Source organism: Chiroxiphia lanceolata, chromosome 25 (assembly GCF_009829145.1).
Source record: "Chiroxiphia lanceolata isolate bChiLan1 chromosome 25, bChiLan1.pri, whole genome shotgun sequence".
NCBI lineage: Eukaryota > Metazoa > Chordata > Aves > Passeriformes > Pipridae > Chiroxiphia > Chiroxiphia lanceolata.
The window spans coordinates 2,234,444-2,256,051 of NC_045661.1; the positions used below are offsets into that span (position 1 = coordinate 2,234,444).

Consider the following 21,608-nt stretch of genomic DNA (forward strand, 5'->3'; position numbering starts at 1 on the left):
CACTTTTTGTAACCAGATCAGCAAAAGGAAGATCAGAGTTTCCTGATTTTTCTCCACTCCTTCCATCAGCAGAAGGTGGGAAATCCCTTCTATGTTGCCTTCAAATGTTTTTGGGTCTCTATCTTCACACCCTGGGTTTTTAATTTAGGCCAAGGCAGACTGGCACTGTTCACATCCAAACCCAACAGAGCAGCCTTTTAGCCACAACCATCTCCCCTTCCATGGGCAGACAGATCCCAGGGAAGGTAAAATTTAAGGAACAGGTCTCTGGGTCTGTGCTGTGGCATCAAAGCCTGTGCTGGTGTTGAGTTTTGCTCTTCAAAGCCCGTTTTCAGCCAAGATACACTCGGTTGATGTCTCTTCTCCCCAGGTCATTTGCAATCCAAGCTTGTTTTCAAGGAGTAAATTGGGCCAGGTGAGGTTTTTGTGGGGGAGAGGTGACAAAGAGGGAACCAGTTCTTTTTCAAGCAGAGAAATTTTCAGACTGTAATTAATGTGTCTTCTGTGTGCGTGCCCACACCCAGCAGAGCTGGCTTTGATCTGGGCTGGGGGAGGCTGTGGAGAGGACAGACAGACACCAGGACATCACACTCATTACTGGGGAGAGAGCACAGGGATAACTGCACTGCTTTCCCTTGGGCTTCGGAAAACAGCAGCCTGGGATCCACCCAGCACCTCCTGGTAGCCCTGGGAGTGTGTGAGGAGATGTGGCTGCTTTAAAAACACCAGGGCAAGGCACAGGGAGGGGAAAGTGCTGCTGCCTCATCCTCAGGGCTGGCAATGGACACTGCAATTAGTGCCAGGGCCATCAGTGCCCACTCTGAACCCCCTGGCAGGAGCAAGGAGAGGCTCCAGGGATGCAGCAGCAGTGGCAGGTTGTTATCAGAGCACCTGACCCCGTCCAAAAGCTGCTTGTTGTTTGAAACTGTCCTTGTGATTTTTGTGGTTGACTTGCAGCGAGTTGAAGTGTTGCTGAATTTGCTGGAGGAGTGTTTTGTGCTGTCAGGAGAGGAGCAATTCGAGTTCATGCATCACTGGCACGTTTGTGTGAAATCAGAGTTTATGAGGTAAAAGGTCTCTTATCGTGGCCAGTGCCAGGTGCTTTTAAAGCAGTTTTTAAATGCTGATTGCCCATAAGAACTGGAAGCTAAAAAAAAAATTGGACGTTCCGCTGAATAAAGGCTTCCTGCCACTTATGATTGTTGCCTTCTGGTAGCACAGGAGATGCAAAAATGCTTTCATCTGAATTTTAAATTCTGAGCTACAAAGAAAGTCATTTGGGTAAAATCTGAAGCAGGGTAAAAATTCACTCTGCAGGGTAAAATTCATGTCCAACCTGGGGTCCAGGAAAAAAAATGGAGCAATATTGTGGAAAGTCTTGTGATGGGCTTTGCACAAGAGAAGATTGCTTCATTTTTTCCAAACTTTTCAGGCTCTCATTAAATATGAGTGGATGCTAGACTGAATCTGCAGGGGCTTTCACAACCTTCCCTCAAATGTGACTCTGTGTCATTCCATCTGCATGTTTAACCAAATCATTCTCTGATTGTGTTGGTTCAGTTGGTCACCCCGTGAGGAAATACTGCAGCTTTGGAATTCTGGGGGTCTAAAACCACCTACTACTCTGTGTCCCCTTACACAGAGATGAGCCAAGAGAATGGGGGACTTGGTCCTGGCAAATGGCTCTAAAGTGGTTCAAAAATTCAGCAGCTGAAAGGGCCTGGGGTTTGTGTTCAGCAGAGGAGATTAAAATGGGGTTTTGCTTCGTTACACCAATTTTGGAGGTGCATTCTTAGTCCTGGTTGGGGCATAGATCCCACCTCTGTTGTCTTCTTTTTTTTGGGGGGGGTCTTTAGCTTCACCTGCTGTGTTTTCAATGTGGGCCAAGGGTCCCTGGCACTCCTGGCACTCCTGGCACTCCTGGCACTCCTCACATCCGAGGCAGCTTGAGGCACATTCGCCTCTCGCTCTTCCCTTGCCAGCGTCGGCTGAAGAAGCTTTCTAGGAGTGTTCTGCAAAGCACAGTGGGAATCACAGACCAGATCTGTTCTTGCTGAAGCCTTGCTAGTCTCAGAATCAAATATCTGCTTATACTTTTCAAAGTGAAGGCAAATAAATTGGCAGCAAAGGAAGAGCTGCTGGTGAAACCTCCGAAGGGTCGAGGCAAAGGGGGGGTGTGAGCTTTGTATTCTTGTTGTCCTTTGGTCCTGGAAACCCCTTTTCTCCCTGGGCAGTCTGTTGGCACTGAGAGGCAGACAGATGACAGGTGAATTTCTCTTAAATTTAATTCCTGTTCGCTTGCTTTTGTGTGAGGAACTGTTGGATGTGCCCAGTGGACACAGGACCAGCTTCTCTTTGGGGAAATCAGGATGAGAGTCCCAAAGCACCTGTATTTCAAGTGTTAGTGGAAATTTCCCCTTCCAAAGCAGGCCATATGCTGGAGTGGGATGAACTAATCAGCTTCTGCCATGGCACAGCAGGGAAGGATCCCAGTGTGGCTGCACCCACGGTGGAGCAGCCCTGGGTTATTTTTAATTAGCACCTTCCCGCAGGAAATGAGTGTAAGTCAGAGAAACGCAGGGGATCGAGTCTTTTTTTACCAGTTTGGCTTTCCCTGTGCCTGCACAAGCTTCTCCCCACGCTGCCATGCAGATGGCAGTGCCAGGGAGAGCTGTGGTGCTGATTTCCCTCGTGTGGCATCACCCACAGACATCGAGCTGTCAGCGCTCAGATGACACGAGGAGGGATTTTGTTGGGCTTCTATTTGACCAGCTCTGTTCCCTGTTGGTTTTTTTTTTTTTTTTTCCCAAAATAGGAGCCCTGCTTTCTAATGAGAACTCATTTGAGTGCAGCTCACTTGGTTAAGCTTGTGTCTGTAGTGGAGAGAGAGAGAGAGATATTCCAGCTACAGCTCCTGCTTTGAAGAGGAGAGACACTGCTGCCCTGAAAGTGGAAAGGATCTTTCCTTCTCCCCATTGGAGGGAAAGGAGGGACTTGATCTAATGTAAATATTGCTTTACTAAAGGAGACATAGTTAGAATTGTGTATATAATATATTATAGTATTTATTTGTGTAATAGTTGTAATATAACTCCTTTCCCCCCATATTGAGTCTTGTGTTATGTCTGGAAAAACCTCTCACGCTGCAACAAATTGTGGGAGGGGAGGCTTGGACTTGGAAATGGGATTTTTGGGGGGTCTCAAGCTACGACAGTGTCACACAGGGAAAGCAGCTGAAATGTCCCTCTGGCTGCTTGGGAATGCTGATGCTTGTTGGGAGAACAGCATGGCTGATGGTTCCTGTTGAGAAGAGGGAATGCTGGGGGTGGTGCATCAGCAACTTGGGAGTTAATTCCACTGGGGATGTTCAAGGCAGGCAGCCTGCTTGGCTCTCTGCTGGTTTTCCTGTGCCCTGCATGAGTTGAAGAGCACATCTCTGCTCCATGAGTGCTGCATCTGCACAGGTTTGGAACAACCTGTTTTCTTTGTAGGCTTTTTATAGGTATTTGACCAGAGGCTATGTGCTTTGTGCATGCTAAAGCAAGAGAAAAACCTAATAGTGCAGCAGAAATCCAGGAGCCCTGGCACAGAGAAGGATCCTTTTAGGTATGAGATGATGGGGTTGGAATGAGATGATCTTTAAGTTCCCTTCCAACCCAAACCATTCTGTGATTGTATGATGGAGTCTGTGCAAGAGTTGACTATTCACAGGCTTGCAAATTCCTGTTGGAATAGGAAGAAGTGATCCATAGCTGCAGGAACAGGCCTGGCTTGGTGTCTCTTGTAGTCTTGGAATTAAGGAGTCTCCTCTTCAGGCTTTACCTCTGATCTCTGACAGCCAGTGGTGCCTTTCCTTACCCCCCTTGGCTGCCTTGTTTTCCCAGCAGCTCCTCTGAGTCTCTGTGCTCCCAGTTTCTTGCACAATAGCCCCGTGGTGGTTGCGCTACCCTGGCCTGTAGACACTCCCTTAATCCAAATAATAGCACACAAAGGTTGTTTACTTGGCTGTTCCTTGGGATATGCTTTCAGAAACCACACAGACTGCAAACATAATAAAATATGGAACAATGACCTCTCCTGCCGAAGTAATTGGGTGCTTTTATAATAAATGACCCTTTAACTTCACTTTCAAAAGTGTGCTGGGGAGAAGAGCAGAGGATAAGAGGGAGCTCAGTAATTTCTGCCTCTTGTCACAGGACTCTTCCTCGGATTCCAAGCCTGGGTTCTGTCCCAGGAGGGGTGACCCATCTGTCACCTGCTGGAGGTGGATGAGCTGCATTCCAGGCTGGGTAAGAAAAGTGTCTTTCAAGTCGAGCCTCCCTGGGTAATCAAGGTCTGGGTTTGTCCTGATGGGGATCACGTTCCAGTTTCATTCCAGGATGATGCTCCCCACGGTCCTGCCTCTCTCACTGCCTGCCTGGCAGCTGCTCTGCACCCTGGACTTGGCTGCAGTTCAGTGGGAAAAGAATTCCTAAAAGAATTCGTCACTGGAGAGCACTTTGGGATGAACGGTGTTACATAAATGTAAGGTGGTGATTAGGCTGCACTGGAATGAGGAGGAATATTTAAATGTGCCTTTTTTTCTAGTAAGTCTTATTTAATATGGAGGGGTATCAATTTATCACTGTCTTGCTATGGCTTTTCCCTACCCCTCCAGCTAATATTGTGCATTGCAGGGAAAAAGAAAAGGGATGGCCATCAATAACAGCTGAGTGATTACACAGCTCCCTGCGACTTAAAAATCAAATCAAAGTTCTTTTTTTTCTCAGTGGCTTTCGGGATTCTACTCCCAGTGCCTGTGACCCTGAACCTACAAGTCTGTGTTACACAACATCTGGGATCAGGTCTGGGCCATGGAATGGCAGATCCAATCCTTGGGCACTGAGGCTGGAGGGATCAGCTCCAGGGAGTGGTCTGAGTGCCAGGAAAATTTGGAGTCTTGCGGAAGAGCTGACTCGGAGTCTCAAATTTAAGACCTTTTGCCTGGTGTTCAATCCCTTCTAAGTAAACCCAGATCTGATTAGAGACACTCAAGTTCTTTAATTACTTGCCTTGGGTACCTTGATGAGCAGAAGGAAAAGCCTTGGGACTCAGTTCTTGTTTTTCAGCCTTGTGACTCCAGTGGCTGCACAGCAAAGATCACGTAAAATTTCCCTGTGGAATCCTCACCAGGAGGAAAAAGAGCTGCCCAGCTTCTCCTGGATCAGCCTGACCACAGATCTGTCAGGAAGTTGAATCCTGCTGATAAATCCATCCTGGGCATTATCTGTCTTGCTCTATTATGATACCAGAGGATTTGCAACCCATCACTTTCAGGTTTCAGGGTTGTGCTACAACACAGAGATCTTGTGTGTCCAGAGAGAGAAAACACAGGAGAGACCTGAGTTGTTTTATTTCAAATGCAGCTTTGGGTGGTTTGAAGTGCTTGGGAGCGTTTCTAGAAATATTGATCTGTTTTTGTACCAGTGTTAGATCTGGTTAAACATCTCCCTGCACAGGGTGATCCTTGGAAACTTAACCCCAAACATCAGGGCTCTGTGAATGAGCTGCCCTGGTTTTCCCATGAACTGCTTGCTCAGTTCTCTCTTTAATTTCAGATAGAAAGAAGTGGCCCCAGACATGATCAGTTTGTTTGGTGACATTCACCACAGAGGGACAACAGGGGATGTTTGCTTACTTTGTATTTAACACCTACAGCTTCACTGTCAACAAAATACTGACTGAACTCACTTAAAAGTTGGCTCACTTTTAATTCCAAGCTCGCTCGAACAGGCCTGTGTAATTAAAGTAGATCATAGTAGAACTTCCAGTTCTTTGTGTGCAGATGGGGAGCAAAAACAGAATTATGGACTTGGTGGGAAGAAATTACAGTCCTTTGCTTCCCCATGGGAGGGCAGCTCTGCCCTGACACCGAGTTAGCTGGGAATTAGGAAGGTTATAAATGACAAGTGTTGAACTGGCAATAAGCAGGATTGTATTCGAACTGTGGTGTTACTCATGCAAAAAACAATCAGAGGTATTTTTAGCTCACGAATTCTGTTGGAAAAAAAAAAATCTTTGAGGTGTCACCTTGCCAGCTTAACACTGTAGTCACATCGTGATCAGGTTCATGCAGCACGGAAAGCTGGCAAAAATTTGAATATTGAATTGCAGAAGAGTTAACTGACTGAGACTGAGAAACTGTCAGCTCTGTCAACCTAAAAAGAAAGTGATTTTTTTTTGGGGGGGTTGTCTAAAACATAATTATAATAGTAAAAATGTAATTATTCTACTATTTTAATACAAGATGATATTTCACTGTTTGGATTGTCTGATGTCATTACACATCCATATTTATTACAGCCCTGAAGACTCTGTAGTCCAAAGCTTTTATTTCATGAGCAGACATAACAGAGGAATTCAAAACAAGACATACATATACATATATATATATATACCAATATACATTTAAACAATGCAGAAGAGGTAGTACCGTTAATTAAGAAATACATAACATGCACTAAAAATACCAAGACAATTCAGATCTGTCTTTATTGCACCCCTTTCAAGTATCACAAGAGGCTACAGAATGATTTATTCAGCATCAATCCAAATTTTAAAGTGTTCTCTTATATGATTTTATCCTGGATTTTCTACTGGTGACCCTTCAGGTGAGTAGCTGAAGGGGACAGTACTTAGTCAGAAGTTAAATACTATGGTTGTAACCACTCAGAAAATGAGCTTTGAATTCATTACTTGGAGGAACCAGATGGCCTTTATGCCTCAGGATGTAAAGTTAGGCCTGAACACCAAATATTTCACCTGATCTCTTTTTCTTCCTCTAAAAAGACCCAGTTGCACGGCTGAGCTGTGTTTTGGAGGGATGCCTACCCTATAAAGGGAAAAAAATAAACGTATAAAACTGGATGGGTTTTACTGTTGACCTGAAGAAAAACCCCAAGGTCTGTCAGACATTAAGGAACTGCAGAATTTAAGGGGGGGAAAAATATGATCTCTATGGAGACAAGATCCTGAAAGTACTGCCAGGTAAAGATGGGAAGTGTCTGTCAGAGCCCCATCAACCAGACTGATTATTTCTCAAAGAGTTTGAAGCTGAAAGCAGCTGAAAGATTTAGCTCGGTGAAAAGTGCTTTAGGAAAGAAGAAAAAAACACAGTTAAGAAGCTGTTGAGGCTTCAGAGTAAAAAGCAGAACAGACCTAGACCTCAGTAAATGCACCTTCTGTTTGCATTTCCAGATCTAACCCAGGAGGATCTCTACTCAGAAGTTACACATTGGGAAGATTCAAGAGTCCAAGGAAGGCTGCAGTGAAGGAGGAAGATGCTTTCCTTTTTTAGGATGGTTTTCCAAATTTCCTGGGTTTTTTTTCCCCATTGTTTAAGCTCTGATGGGCTGTCAGGAAAAAGAAAATCCAAACCAAACAGCAACAAATCCAGGGAAGAGGCTGTGGATAATCCCATTTATCTGATGTACTCCTCCTCAGAGGTACAGGACGGATCCTCATCTGTGCTTTCCTCCAAATCTGGCAAGTTGCCCCAGAGCAATACATTCACACCTGGTGGGAAGGAGGTAAGGAGAATAAGGAGGAGGGGGAAAAAAGAGATATTTTTGGATTGTGACCTTAATTTTAAGTTGCACTACTGTCTGTTTTGAGAGGAAATAATCATTGCAAAACCCGTTAAGTCACGTCCCTGATAAATATATCCCTTTTCTATTTTTCTTCCGAGTGATCTTGCAAGTGCTGTTGCTGTTTACATCACAATTCAAAGAATAAACCCACTGAAGCTTGTTTCTATAACTAATTCATGGAGCTATTGATAACCCCCCTCGTGGCTGACTTATTTTTAAAATCCCTGCTCTGAGACCCAGGTGACACTGAGAGGTTCAGGCAGCCAGTCTGTGAGGAGGAGAAGTGATTTGTCAGGGGGGGGCTGTGGATTCCTGAGGACTCCAACCCTGCCAGACTCTTGGCATCCCACCAACACCCAGCTGAAGAAGCTGCAAACTTCAGCTTAACGAGGGTTCGGTGGGAGAGGGTCAAAGTGACAACATGACTCACCCCAAAAAAAGAGTGTCCCTTGGCCAGCTGCCTGAGAGCCCAGGAAAGCCACACATGCCCCTATAAATAGCTGGGTTTGTAGGATTGCTGCAGAAAACCCCGACTTGTGGCCGCAGGAGGGGGAGGTTAAAGTTTTCTGATGGAGATCAATTTACACTCAGATTTTCATTTACAGCTCCAACCACCCTCCCTCCTCCCCCCCCACCCCGAGCAGTTTTCCAGATTAGCAGTGCAGCAACACTTCCTTGTGCCTCCATATGTTCCCCTCTCTCCATATGCTTGGACTATATTGAGCTGCCTCGTTAGAATCAGGACTTTGGGATTCGAGATTTTTAGGGAAGAGAAGGAAACAAATTTACCAGAAGGGTCGAGCCTGTTGATGCCAGTGACTGCTTGGCTGTGGAACATCCAGAGGTGGCCGTTGTTGCAGGACAACAGGCAGGGTTTGCAGGGAGAAATCACGTGGTAGCCAACAACGTTACCACTGGAAAGGCAAGTGAAATAATGAGCAACACAAGTGCCTGATGAGAAGACAGATGTTGGTGGCTTTTTCCAGCCCAAGCTGATGTTAAATAGCCACGGTACCAGACCATTATGTAATGCTCCTATTTTGATTAAGTTAAGGGAACGTAGTTAAACAAGTATCTTAAATATTTAGGGAACATCTGTCAGGAGTTACAGAATATCTGAGTTTCAGATCTTTGGCATAGAGAACCATTAGTAACCTAAATTGTGTAATCCAAATTAGTTTACATACCAACAAATGCTGGTGTATTTTTTTTTTTTTGGCAGGCCTGTGGCACAGAAGTTCATCACACACAAACCCCACCTGTACAGAAGCTCCATGCACAGGAGAGAATCAGTGGTAGGAATAATGAGACTGAGAATCATGGAATGGTTTGGGTTGGAAGAACCTTAAAGCTCATCTCATTCCAACCCCCTGCCATGGGCAGGGACACCTTCCACTAGCCCAGGTTGCTCCAGGATTATCCAACCTGGCCTTGGACACTTCCAGGGATGGAGCAGCCACAGCTTCTCTGGGCAACCTGTGCCAGAATACTGAAGCCTTATCAACTTTCCTCAATTAAAACCCAGAACAACCACTTTTCTACTTTCACGTGCCCTGGTGAGATATTTCTGTTTCTCTGCTTCTCCCTAAAAACTAAAATATTGTGTTTCTATCACAACCCCCCCCCACTGTGTAAATCTGAACAAGGTAAAACTCTTGATTAGGAAGCTGAAGGGATCATCTCAAATGACTGTGAGCTATTTGAGAGTTGTTGTTTTTACTCTTAAATATCAGATACTAATAAGGAGGATAAAAGAACTCCAAGAACTTTAGCGACAGCATGTTCCATCTGCTCGCAACAACTCGATCTGCCAAGAGGATGTTCTATTAATTAGAATATGAGTAACTGCTTCTTACTGGGGCCTTATTCACACAGTTATCTCAGTGTTGAAGCAGACATTTAATCAGGCAGGTGGCACACAAGCTTTCCCATAGACTCCTGACAAGGTTGTCACATTTTCACTGGGGACTTGCACAGAAAATGGAATGGCAGCCATGCCCAGGAGTGGTGGGCTGAGTTTCTATCAAGCAGCATTAAATCTGCGACAGAGAATGCAATCTGTTCATTCATCCCTTAACCCTTGCACTGCAGGAGTCGACAGGGAGGGGGTTAAGCAGTATTTTGGAGTGTCAGGGTCACGGGCTGTGCTCTCACCACTTCAAACACGCGATGTTCTTCAGTTTGCATTTGCAGATTTCCGTGAAATAGCAGCTTCCTATGAAATCAACAGTCCTGGTTGGGAAGGAAGGAAAGACACAGGAGTTTAGATGTGGCCGTGATCACAGCTGTAATGTTTTAACAACACAGGTCTGAAGTCACAACAGAATGATGCTGCTGCTGGTCACAGTCTGGTTTTAAAGCGCTCCAAGACCACAAGGTTATATTTTCCTACCGACTGCCAGCCACACTCATATGGAAACAAGAAGAGACCCACGTGACACTGCATTAATATCACAAGTCCCCTCAAAATAGCTCAAAGAGCAGAGTTTCTCTTGGTAGAGACTTGCAGGCTGGGGCTGGGTGGCACTGACAGTCAGAAACCTGGTTCCAAATGTCGCCCGCGTTCCTGGCAAATCCCAGCTAAGATACAGAGCAATCCCTTAAAGGCTGGGACATTTAAAACCAAACCTTTGATTTCTTATCTCCTTTTCAACCCATACTTTCTGATTACCATGTCATTTCACAACCTGATTTCCTTAGTATTCAAATCTTGCTATGGGAAAGCAGCACGCAAACTGACTTTGGGGGAGAGCCCTTCTGGGAGCAGTGACAGATCAGGTTTGTTCTGTTTGCAGGCCTTTGTTTCAAATTCTAATCTCTGCTTCTGCAAGGAGCTAGAGGAGCTCCTGAGACTGTGTCATCCCCACGAGTGAATTAAATTTGGAGGGGGGGGCGGGGGCAGCCTCCATGGTTTCTGCAGGGCTGAAGGAGAGCCAGGTGGGACTAGAAATAGAGGGATGGGCTGAACTGCGCCCTGTGGGGCTGTTTTGCTGGCGACAGCGGGTTTTTAAGTGCTGGAGCCGCGGTGATGCTCCTGCAGCTCCTGACCCCGGTTAGCTGGGTCTGGCTGAATCCCGGCACTGCCAGCGCTGACCTCTCTCCGGAGGGACCCCGTGGGACCCCCCCGTGCCCTGCGCTTACCCAGAGGGCGGGATGTCGGTGGAGTAGAGGTCGGTGTCGGTGTCCGCCAGCAGCACCGCCCGCATCCCGCGGGAGCTCAGCACCTGCCGGCAGAACCGGCAGCACAGCACGGCCACGCTCCGGTCCTCGAACGTGCAGGCGCTGGAGGTCATGGCGGGTGGGATGCCTGTCCCGATGTCCCGATATCCCGATATCGATCCCGGTGCCGGCGCCTCCAACGGCCACGCTCCCACCTGTCAGTTTGAATTCCCGACCTCGCCCTCCCATTGGCCGTGGGAGGCCACGCCCACCCCCCATTGAAAAAATCCGGTGGCCCCACCCCCGCCGCGCGGCTATTGGCGGGAGGGCGCGCCGTGCCTCACTCCCATTGGCCAGGCCGTCTGTTACTCCTTGCGGCGCGCCCCGCCCTTACTACTCTTCAGGGCGGGGCCGCCGGCGGGGCGGGAAGAGGGGGCGGGCCTATCTGCGAGGCGGGGGTATTCGATTGGTGGAAGCGCGCGTCGGTCATGCCCAGCGCGGCGCGGCGATTGGCCGAGGCGCGCGGGGGGCGGGGCGGCGGCGGGCCGGTGCGGGGGCCCGGGCGGCGGGCGCTCAGCGGCCGGAGGACGCCCCGGCTGCGGGAGGCGGCTCCGCAGCGCCCAGGTAACGGCCCCGCCCGGCCGCCCGACCCCCGACCCTCCTCTACCACCTCCCCGGCGGGGCGGCGAGCAGCGGGCAGCTCCCCGCTGCCTCCGCGTCCCCCCAGCCCCGGCCCCCTCTCGCCACCCCCCCCCGCCCCGGGACCCCCCCACGCTTCCTCTCTCCCCGCCGCCCTCATTGTTCTTCCCGGGCGGGATGCGGATCCGGCGGGTGCCGTGTGTTTATTTATTTCTTCCTCCCCGTACGCGCATCTTCCGCGGAGGGCTCGCGCCCTCCCTCCTCCCCCCCCCTCCGAAGAAAAAAACAGGGAGAGGAAAAATTTAAAAAAAAAAAAAAAAAGACGGGGGAAAAGTTGTGTCCCGCCCTGCCCCGCGCTGGAAAAACCCCAATCACTCCCCCCCCCCAAAAAAAAAAGAAAAACCGGAGGGAGAAGCTGCGGGTGGAGCCGCCCGGTGTGCGGGGGCTCCGGGGCTCCGCCGGGGCGGGGCGGGCGATGCTGCGGGTCCCGCCCGCCTCCCGCAGCCCCGGGAGCCGCGTCCCAGGGGACCGCAAAGGAGTCCTCGCTTCCCGGGACCCGCTCCCAAAGGAGCCCCCCGGGACCCGCTTCCCAAGGGGGGCTCGCACCCCAAAGGCGCCCCCGCTGTCCCGGTACCTGCACCCCAAACCAGCCCCCGCTTCCCAAAGGGGGACCTGCTCCCCAAACGGACCCCGCTTCCCAAACCAGCTCCCGGTTCCCAAAGGACCCCCCGCACCCCCGGGAGCCGCTCCCCGCACCCCGAACCAGCCCCTGCTTCCCCAAGGAGCTCCCACTCGCCCCCCGGGACCCGCTTCCCAAAGGGGGACCCGCTCCCCAAGGAGCTCCCAAAACCAGCCGCACCCCCGGGACCCGCTTCCCAAAGCAGCCCCCGCTCCCCCGGGACCTGCACCCCAAACCAACCCCCGCTCCCCTAAGGAGCTGCCTCTCCCCAAACCATGCCCCGATCAGCCCCCGCTCCCCTGGGACCCTCTCCCCGGACCAGCCCCGGGGTGGGTGTGTTCCCTGGGTCACCTGGCGGGGCTGCAGTTGGAACCCCACGCTGCTGCTGCTGCTGCTGCTCAAAGGACGATTTGCAATGTCAGGGTGGCAGGGCAGCGTTTCTTCCCATCGTAGATTTCATCTGCAAGCCGCAATTTTTTAACTATATATATATATAGTTAATTTTATTTATGTTTTCTTTTCCATTTGCAGGCGAGCAAACACCAAAGGAAAAAGGCTCCTCGTCCTCCGCTTCTGCTCTCAGTTGGGGTTTGATTTGCATCATCTCCCGAGCCCATTAGGAAAAATAAATAAATAAATAAATTAAAGAAAAAAAAAAGGAGAGAGAAAAGGCAAACCAAACCCACACAAAACATGTTGTGCGGAAGGACTTCCACTCCCTGGCTGTGCTGTTAAGGATCAGGAAGAGCCTTTGGGGGCTGCAGGATCTCACTAGGCTGATGCTGCTGCTCAAGGATTTGGTGCAGGGAGACAAAACTGCTGCCTCTTCCATCCGCTGATCTCAACATCTGCATTTTCCTGCTGCTGTGCTCCCTCTCACACCCTCTCTCCATGGACTGATTTTTTTGATTTTTTTTCCCCCCCTTTTTTTTTTTTTTTTTTTTTGGGTGGGGAGGGGGGAAGGACGAGCAGAAAATCGAGGCATCGCGTGGAGAGGAGTGAAATTGCCCTTTATATCTCGCGTTCTGGGGGGATCTCTTTTGGAGGTGAAGCTTTTTTGGAAAAGAAAACATGACGTCGCCAGCAAAATTCAAAAAGGATAAGGAGATCATAGCCGAGTATGACACTCAAGTTAAAGGTAAGGAACGGTTTTATTTCCATGCCTTTGGCTGCTGCAATCCTGACTCGCGATTGTAGGAGTTTGCAGTGGATGTTTGGGTGGGGAAGGGGGGGGGAAATCATTTGCAGATTGCCTGGAATTCGCAGGGTTTTTTCGTAATACAATGCTGGATCGGGTTTGCAGCGCTGCTCCTCGTCCCCATGGGGTAGTTCCTGCTTTGGTGTTGCCGTTTTAAGGTGTCACAGCGAGGTTTTTTTTTTGTTTTTTTTTTTTACGGAATACACACATTTTTGAGTTGGGAGAGATCCGTGTATTTTCCTGCCTGCCCGTTCTGAAATACGGCTTTGCATGTGAAATACGAGAGCCGGGGAATTGCTTTTTAATCCTCTGCCTGTCATGGGAATCTTTCAACAATCTGTGTAGTGTCAGAAGAGCATATTTCCACTGGTGGTAATGGGGACTGTGCTGAGGGTCCCCTTGAAGCTGTTTGTGCTGGAAACTTCCATTTTTCAGGATTTTGCTCCTACTGAGTCCATAATATTGCTGCCTGGTTTTCCTGACTGTGCTCATGAGTGTAACACCTTAAGGCTGCAGTGTGTGGGTGTGGGTGTACACACACACATATGTATATATATATATACACACGTATATAAATGAATAAAACTGATGCATCAGTGTTATCCCCATCATCCTAAGGAATAACAAACAGAGGTGGATTTGCCGTGACCGTGCAAGTCTTCTGCAGAATTCAGCTGGCTGGGTTTCAGGCCATCATGTGCCTTAGGTTAAAAAAAAAAAAAAAAAAAGCCCGTAACATAAAGGATGGTGAAATGCCTCCCGAGCTGCTTAATTTCGCCGAGTTTTCGAGATAATATGTATTTAAAAAATTAATTATGGCTCGTGCACGGCTTGATGTATTGCTGTTAGGAAGTTATGAGATTCAGTGATTTATCTAATTGGCTAAAACTTGCTTGGTATGCTCAGAGCTTGCAGGAAAGATGGCCTTCGGGCAGGGCTGATTGAGTTAAATCAATGCAATTTGGCAAAAAAAAAAAAAAAAGAAGATTTAAATCTGAGTAGGAAACCTAAATTAAAGCTGACAATTAAAATATTGTTTTGCAATTAGGTGCTGGGTTATTTTTCCTGCTGGGGGGGGGGCTGCTCGTTGGTTGCAAATCATTAAAACATGTTGTCCTCCAATGCATGTCCTACACTGACCCCAGTGCCCTGTACCTAGAAGCAGCTTGGACATTTCTGTTGAAAATGCTTATCTGAGCAAATATAAAGCTGTGTAAGAGTTTATTTTGATTATTTTTTTTTTTTTTTTTAATTCTTATGTTCTCCAAGTTAGAAATGGAGAAGGGCGTGTTTCTTTTTTACTGGTTTAGTTTCTATTCCTGTTTTCTAGCTGTCTTTGGAAATGGGAATTGAAGGCAGTGTGAAATTAGAGGCTTGTGTGTTCTTTCATTATTTACCCCATCAAAGTGTGTGTGATGGATCCAAGCCCTGTAGTCACAATATTTGGGAATGACGAGAAACGAGGCTTTAGAATTAAGCGAAGCGCATCTTCTCACCTCTCAGTGCTTTCATGAATTGGAAATTTTCCCTTCCTTTTCAAACAAGAGGCCAGGGAAATGGGGAAAATGGGAATGAGCCTTCCCCCTGTGCAGAGTGTTGCTGCCAGAACCCAGCTCATCTGTGGAGGTGCCAAGGCAGGGACCTGTAAATGTGATCCCAAAAGTGATCACATGGAATGGTGGCACATGGATTTTTTTTTGCTTTTTGCCTTATAAAACGTTCCTTTTTTGAACACCTGAGGTTAAGAAGGCTGGAAGTGTGTAAATGGATCAGGAGGAGCCGGGAGAAGGGGGTTTCCTTCCTGAATTGGTGTTGAGGGCAGCGAGGAGTTTGTCTGGGGATGTTCATCCCTCTCACAGTTCAGCTTTCCCCGCACAGGGATTCCAGGAGGTGCTAATCCATCTCCTGCTCTTCCTTGAGAGGGAGGTCTGGATGGACCAAACAGCTCAAAAATGTGACAATCCCATAACAACCCTCTCCTGCATCCCCTCATTTCTTTGGGAGCTCGGAGGGAGCTTCCCTTCTCCACCTGGAATGAACCTCTCAGCTTTGGCCACAGGGATCATTATCTCTCTGCTTTTAGGTGTCAACTTTGAGGGCAGACTTGGAAGTCATCTGCTCCTTTTAAATTGCCATTAAACTCGCTTGACATCTCACAGAAACCTTGGCTCTGAGTTGGACAGTGATGTGATTCCTTAGGGAAACTCCTGGGAGCAGTGAGACCCCCTCACCTCTAATTCCAGGGATGTGCTGGTTTCTCCAGCCCAGCAGGAGGATGAGATGGTGCTAAAGACACACTGAAATCCACAAGTGTGGTGCAGCCTCACCATCAAACATCACAAAGAGGAATTTTGGTGTCCTCATCAAATTCTGACCTTAACTGGTGGGAACAGTGTGGAAATGGTGTTAACTCTGATTAAGGTTGTTTGATGTCTTTTCTCTTGTGTTGTGAAATGAAGCAGTAGCTGTGGGGGTGAGGTGAATGAATTGTAAGGTATCATCTGCTTCTCAGATGAGAAAACTCTGATATTTTTTACTGGTTTTTAGAAACCTGTGGCATTTTTTTTTCTGCTCTGCTCCATCCTGGCTCTGCGCTGGAAATCGTGTTTAGAGGCTTCATTTAAAACCATTAATCCACAAACACCTACTTAAGCACTGCAAATGATTGCTAATGGAATGATGGGGCTTTGTTTAAAAAATTTAATAGTCTTTAAGTTGCTAATCAAAAACTGCTTAAAGAATAGTTTGGTTAACAGATTGTTGTTATGCAAAATTTTTGATTTGCTGTTGCTGAATGAACTTGGTGGGGTTTTTTTTTGTAAGAGGTGCACAGGGGTGACAGGGCAAAGGGTCATGGCATGGTTTGGGTTGGAAGGACCTTAAAGACCTTAAAGTTTCACCCCCTGCCATGGGCAGGGACATCTTTTACTAGCCCAGATTGCTCCAAGCCCTGTCCAGCCTGGCCTTGGACACTTCCAGGGATGGAGCAGCCACAGCTTCCTTGGGAAATGTGTTCCAGGATATTGAAGCCAATATTGGAACAGGCTGGACACAGCCTTGAGCTGCTTGGTCTGACCTTATTACTGAGCACCAGAGTATGGGCTGGGTGACCTCCTGAGCTCCCTCCCAAGCTGGATTATCCAATGATCCCGTGGTCTCCAGCACCTGGAGGTTGAGCTACAAACCTGGTCTTCTGCAGCAGGGAATTAACCCCCAGAGATGCCCAGACAGGGTGATTTTCCTCAACACCTGCACCGACCTCGAGCCTTTGGCCGTCAGATGATGCCGAGAGCCCACGTTGTGTTGGGTTTTGTGGCTGTCCCCTCTGCACTTGGAGAGGTCCCCGCTGTTAGAGGGCTCTTCTGGTGAGATTTGGAGAAGCCTCTCTCTTGGAGGAAGCTCTGAAAAGCCCGCGTGTCACGCGGGAGGAATTCTCCTGACGAGATGACCCGGGGTCAGCAGGGGAGGGAAGCGCTGCTTTGATACCTCTCTGTACCACGTGCTCACAAAGGTTGGGAGTTCTGTGAAGCTGGAAAGTGAGATTCTGTGGTCTCCATATGGAGCCTTTGATATCTCAAGCTCATCCCCTTGTCTGGATTGTCTCTCCCAATTCCTTTGTGCAAGTTGTGGTAAAGCAGAGATAATTAATTTATGCTGTGCAGTGTGTTCCATGCGAGATTTGGATGCTGCCTATCTGTGCCCGACCGAGGACTGTCAGAGTGTTTTTTGGTTTAATATATTAAATTGGAGTGTACACTTGCTGAGGAAAGAAAAGCCAGTGATTTATCTCTTAATTCTCCTTTTCTTTCTCCTCGTGTCCCACGAGAGCCTTATATTTAATTAGTTTGTAGAAAGCTTCAGTAAATAGCTCCATGGTTTGAGCGGCAGAAATTTAATACTGACATTTTTTTACACAGCGAGGGTTCATAAACCACTGCTGTCCTTGAGTAGTCTCTAGCAAAGGTTAAAATGCATCTCTTGCAGATCTTGCAGCGCTGCCCAAAAAAGTGCTAAAAATATGACAAATGGATGAGGTAATTTACAGCAGGAGCGAGCACAGCCCAGAGGTGGCTGTGTGGTTATTGAGCTGTGCCTCAGCCGAGAGAAGAATCCTGATTAAGAACAACTTGCTGCCATCACACTCAGGCTGCTGTAATGCCTGAAACTTTTCTTTTAAATCTCCCCAAAATGGCTGATAAATTTCGGATAAGTCCCTTTTCCCTCTCTGGGTTGAATGTCTGATGGTGTGTTTGACTTGACTGTGATTTTTTTTGCCTTAAATGCTGTGTACAAATCTCATTTGTATGGTCCATCTCCTCGAGTGATGGTTGGCAGTTTTTAATCCTGGTGAGCTCTTTGCAGTGGTCCAGCCCTTGAGTGTGTGAAGGATTGCAAAAGTAGCTGTGACGGGGTCAGCAGCTGTAATTTGGGGGCTGGGATGGAAGTGTTATGCTTTTGGTGGCGATTTGAAACAAAAATTGCTGTTTCTCTCAACATTTGCAAGTTTCCTTGTGAACACTGCGCTTGTCTGGAGGGAAAATATTTATAGAACCGTCTTTAGATTTTTAGATCAATGAGTTGAAATCACTGCCATTTGTTTTACTGCTGAACCTGTGCACCTGGGGGTTGTCAGTGCTGTGGATTTTACACATAAATGTTGATTTCTCTCCTGTGTCCATCTTCTGTTCAGGTCACCAGGTTGGTCAGTGCACACCGTGACTCCAACCCTTGCACCACACGTGTGGGGATCCCCAGGCTCAGGGCTGAGCTTTGTCAGCCCCTGTTTAATACACCCTGCAAATAGACTTTTCAGCCCAGTGTGGTTGAGTGAAACAGTCCTGAACTTTGATATTTTGACTTTGCATGTGTTGGATTAACGTTCACGTTTAAAATGAAAAAAAAACTACCTTTTAAGGGGTTTTTGCAGTTAATCACAGCTCTGTGCGTGTAAGTGATTCCATTTGTTTGCAACAATGACTTGCTCCAAGCTCTGGCTGTGGAATTGCTGGGGAATCATCTGGTTTTCTGCAGTTCCTGATAGTGTTAATCCCTTGAGTTTTTGGAGCTGGATTGAGCCAATGGAGCAGCCAGTGCCAGGAAGGGGGGAAGGGGCTGTTGGGAGACGGGTTTGATGTTCCAGCAATAGTTTGTATTTTTTGTGTCCTGTGCACAACTCCTACTAATGGATTATTAACGAGGATGGGAGGAGGTGAAAGAATGCAGTGTCTTCCTTCTTTCCTCCTCTCTGGCTCCAAAATCCCTCTTTTGCAGATTTGTCAGGTATTGGAAGGCTGGAGACCAAAGCTGACCAAAGCAGTCTGTCCACTCAGGTGTTGCACTTTCCTCCAAAAGCAGGAGGAATTGCCAGTGTAACTCCAGTAGGATTCCATAAAAAGTTTACAAGAAATAGCCAGTTTTCCCTAACTCCCAACCAAGGGAGCCCCACGACATTTTTCCTCCGCTCCAAATGATTTCCTTTCGCGGCGAGGTTACACATCAGTATCTTTTCCTTTTTTTTCTCTTAGTTAAAAGGCTTGACTTCTCTTTTTATTTTCTTCCTTTTAAATCCTTGCTAATTTCTGCCCATTTTGGGAATCCACTTGGAAGGATCTGTTTGCCTGGTCAACTCTTTCAGCTGTCGTTACGAAGAGCGAAAAATCCGAACCTTTGCTGAGATGGAAAGTCTGTTTAAACACATGTTCCCTCGAATAGCTTTTGCTGTGCCATGCACAGTTGATATTCATTACTTGTGACTTTATTTAGTTCATTTTTGTACGACTTTCACAGATTTCATGCTTCCTTCTTTGAGAATTCCTACGACATGATGGGACTCCTGCTCTTGGAATGCTGTCAGTGTTTTGTAGGCGATGGAAGCGAGCGCAGAGTTCTGGTTTGATTTGCTGTGGGTTGAAAAAGCGGGGGGAGAAAATGGGAGAAAGGGTCTTGACTTGGCAGTAATTCCGTCCTTAGAGATCATTCTTCATTTCTTCTTTCTCTTTTCTCCTTTCCTTTCAAAATAGCAACGTTGCAGAAGACAAAAAGGCACCTTTTTGTGGAATCCTTTAGGTAATGGGTCAGTGAAACTCTTGATGTCTTTAAAATCAGAAACCATGTGGATGTACAGTAACTGTGTCAAGGAAGCTCAGCTGGTATTTTTTTCCAGGCAGATGCTGCAAATGGATTTGAACCATTTAAAATGTTACTTTTTCTTTTTCTTTTTTTTTTTTTTTTTGCCACTGAAGTAACTGTTTATTGTTGGGAAACTCGAAATCTTCCGACCCTGTCGTTTGGCTTTGAATTGACACAGGGAAAGTTAATCACAGCTTGGCAAATAAAGTGTAAATGTGAATGTGAGTGTAAATCTCAGCTGATACACCCAGCACAGCCCTGAGGTTTAATCCAGTGTGCACCCTTAGTGCAGTGAATCTTTGGCATAAACTACAGCAGCAAATTTTAAAACATTCCAGGGTTTCCCCCCCTCTAATTAGCACTTTTTCTCCAATATTTTCCCTCAAGGTGTTGCTAAACGTGCTGCAAAGATTCTTAGGTCTTAAGTGTTTCCAGACCTTTTTCCTCACTTATATTTGTGTGAAATGGGCTGAATTAGGCTGGGGGATCTGTCTTATCCCGTGGCACATAAGCAGCTCCTGCCTTTTTGACTCTGGAGAAGGAGCCAAATAACCAGATTAACTCTAAACCAAGCGTGGATTTTAATCTCCAGCCCTGAAGTGCTGCAGCACAGGGTGAGTTTGGTCAGTCCCAGTAGTTCTGACATTGATTTTTTTGTTTTGTTTTATTTTTTTAATCATAGGACTTTCCAGGAAGAGCCTCTTGGCTTCTTCTTCTTTCGAGCAGGGCAGGATTTTGGGCTTGTTTTTGTAGGGCTGCCATTGGATGATGGTTTTTCCTGTGGAGAGGAGACCGTGGAGCTGTGCAATTTATAGATGGGGAGTGCTTGCAAATTGAATTTGGCTTAAAATAACGCCAGTTGTTGCCTGGGAATTAGTCCCTGAGCGGGTTTTTGGCCGGCAGTGCAGTCCCACTCGGATGGTCTGCGGGGAAGGGGCTCTGTGGCTGCCAAAGCTGTGGAATTCCTCGCTCTGAACAAGTGGATGGATTGTTTTCCACCCCAAGATCCCGACTCTCAGTCAATCCCAGCAGTTCCATGTCCCTGGTGGGTCTCACAAGGCAAACTGTACAGGGTAACGAGAGTGTTTTCCTTGCTTGTAGCTTTTGTTTGCTGCCTGAGAAGGGCCAGGATGATTAGCAGCACAAACTAGAGCTTATTCTCTGAATGGGTTTGTTTAGAAAGGTATTTTTCCTCTTTTCTTTGGGTTTTAGCCTCTGCCTGACCTGCCCGTGGCACAGGGAAAACCGAAAAGCTGCGTTTTGTAGAATCCCAAAATGGTTTGGGCTGGAAGGGACCTTAAAGCTCATCTCATCCCACCCCCTGCCACGGGCAGGGACACCTTCCATTAGACCAGGTTGCTCCAAGTTTATCCAGCCTGGCTTTGGACACTTCCAGGGATGTTTTAATCCGTCCAGTTTTGTTCTGAGTGCGCCTGGGTATTGCAACAATAAAATCTGATCCTGTCTGATGCTGCTGGAGGAGGCTCAGTGGGGAGAAATGGAGAGCAAACCCACTTTGGGGTGATCAGTCCTTCCCAGCAGTAGCTCTTTGTTGCTGTAGTGATCTGAATGAAATGAGGAGGAATTGTCATTTCCCTGTGTTAACCTCATATTTAGGCATTCATTGATCCCCTCATTCCCCTTCTCAGCAGGGAGCAAGTGATCCATGCAGGGCAGGAGGAAACTAAATTGGTGGACAATTTTAAGGAGCTTTCTGGGCCGTGACATGTGGTGTATCATTAAGCCTTTATTTGGGAATATTTAAGATGCCTGTTGGATGAGGTGTAAATGTAGTGGGATGAATTACTCTGGTGTCTTTGAGGATGCTCCTACTCATTAGCACTTGATTTGTGAATTTAGGTGTTAGAGGAAATTCCACAAAATCCTTTTCTTCAAGCAGGTTAACGCTGAGCAGGACTCTTGCTGTTCTGTTGCTGTTAATCTGGGGCACATCTTATGTGATGTTCCTGCTTTTAGGAAAAAAAATAGGAGCTATTCCCACGTTTCCTTAGAACTGTTTGTTGTTCAAACATGAAATTCAAGTTTAGAAACTTCCACTCAGATACCAGATGTAGTTACTCAATCTGGGCCGTGCTGTGGCAGCCACAGACAGATGGTGGCTGTTGTGGGCTCTCTGGAATATGACAATTCTCCTTCTTCCACCCCAGTTCATCTG

At 47.3% G+C, this 21,608-nt stretch overlaps 2 protein-coding genes across 6 annotated transcripts in view; one reads left to right on the forward strand and one right to left on the reverse strand.

The window, feature by feature from the left end:
* Positions 1-6,357: 6,357 nt before the first annotated feature.
* FAM72A (family with sequence similarity 72 member A) lies at positions 6,358-11,023 on the reverse strand. The gene is made up of 4 exons (XM_032710587.1): positions 10,770-11,023; positions 9,783-9,860; positions 8,418-8,542; positions 6,358-7,554 (listed from the first exon to the last, which is right to left on the reverse strand). Exons 1-4 carry the CDS (start codon positions 10,919-10,921, stop codon positions 7,460-7,462), a joined length of 450 nt encoding a protein of 149 aa, XP_032566478.1. The 5' UTR covers positions 10,922-11,023; the 3' UTR covers positions 6,358-7,459.
* A 322-nt stretch (positions 11,024-11,345) lies between these two features.
* Positions 11,346-21,608, forward strand: part of SRGAP2 (SLIT-ROBO Rho GTPase activating protein 2) — a 108,846-nt gene continuing 98,583 nt past the window's right edge. For 3 of the 5 annotated variants that reach the window (XM_032710695.1, XM_032710698.1, XM_032710699.1), the window contains exons 1-2: positions 11,346-11,411; positions 12,637-13,243. In XM_032710695.1, the coding sequence (XP_032566586.1) occupies positions 13,177-13,243 (67 nt within the window). In that variant the 5' untranslated portion in view covers positions 11,346-11,411; positions 12,637-13,176. Of the gene's footprint in view, positions 11,412-11,966; positions 12,057-12,456; positions 13,244-21,608 lie in introns of those variants that run through there. The other 2 variants (XM_032710697.1, XM_032710696.1) reach the window with 2 other exon arrangements.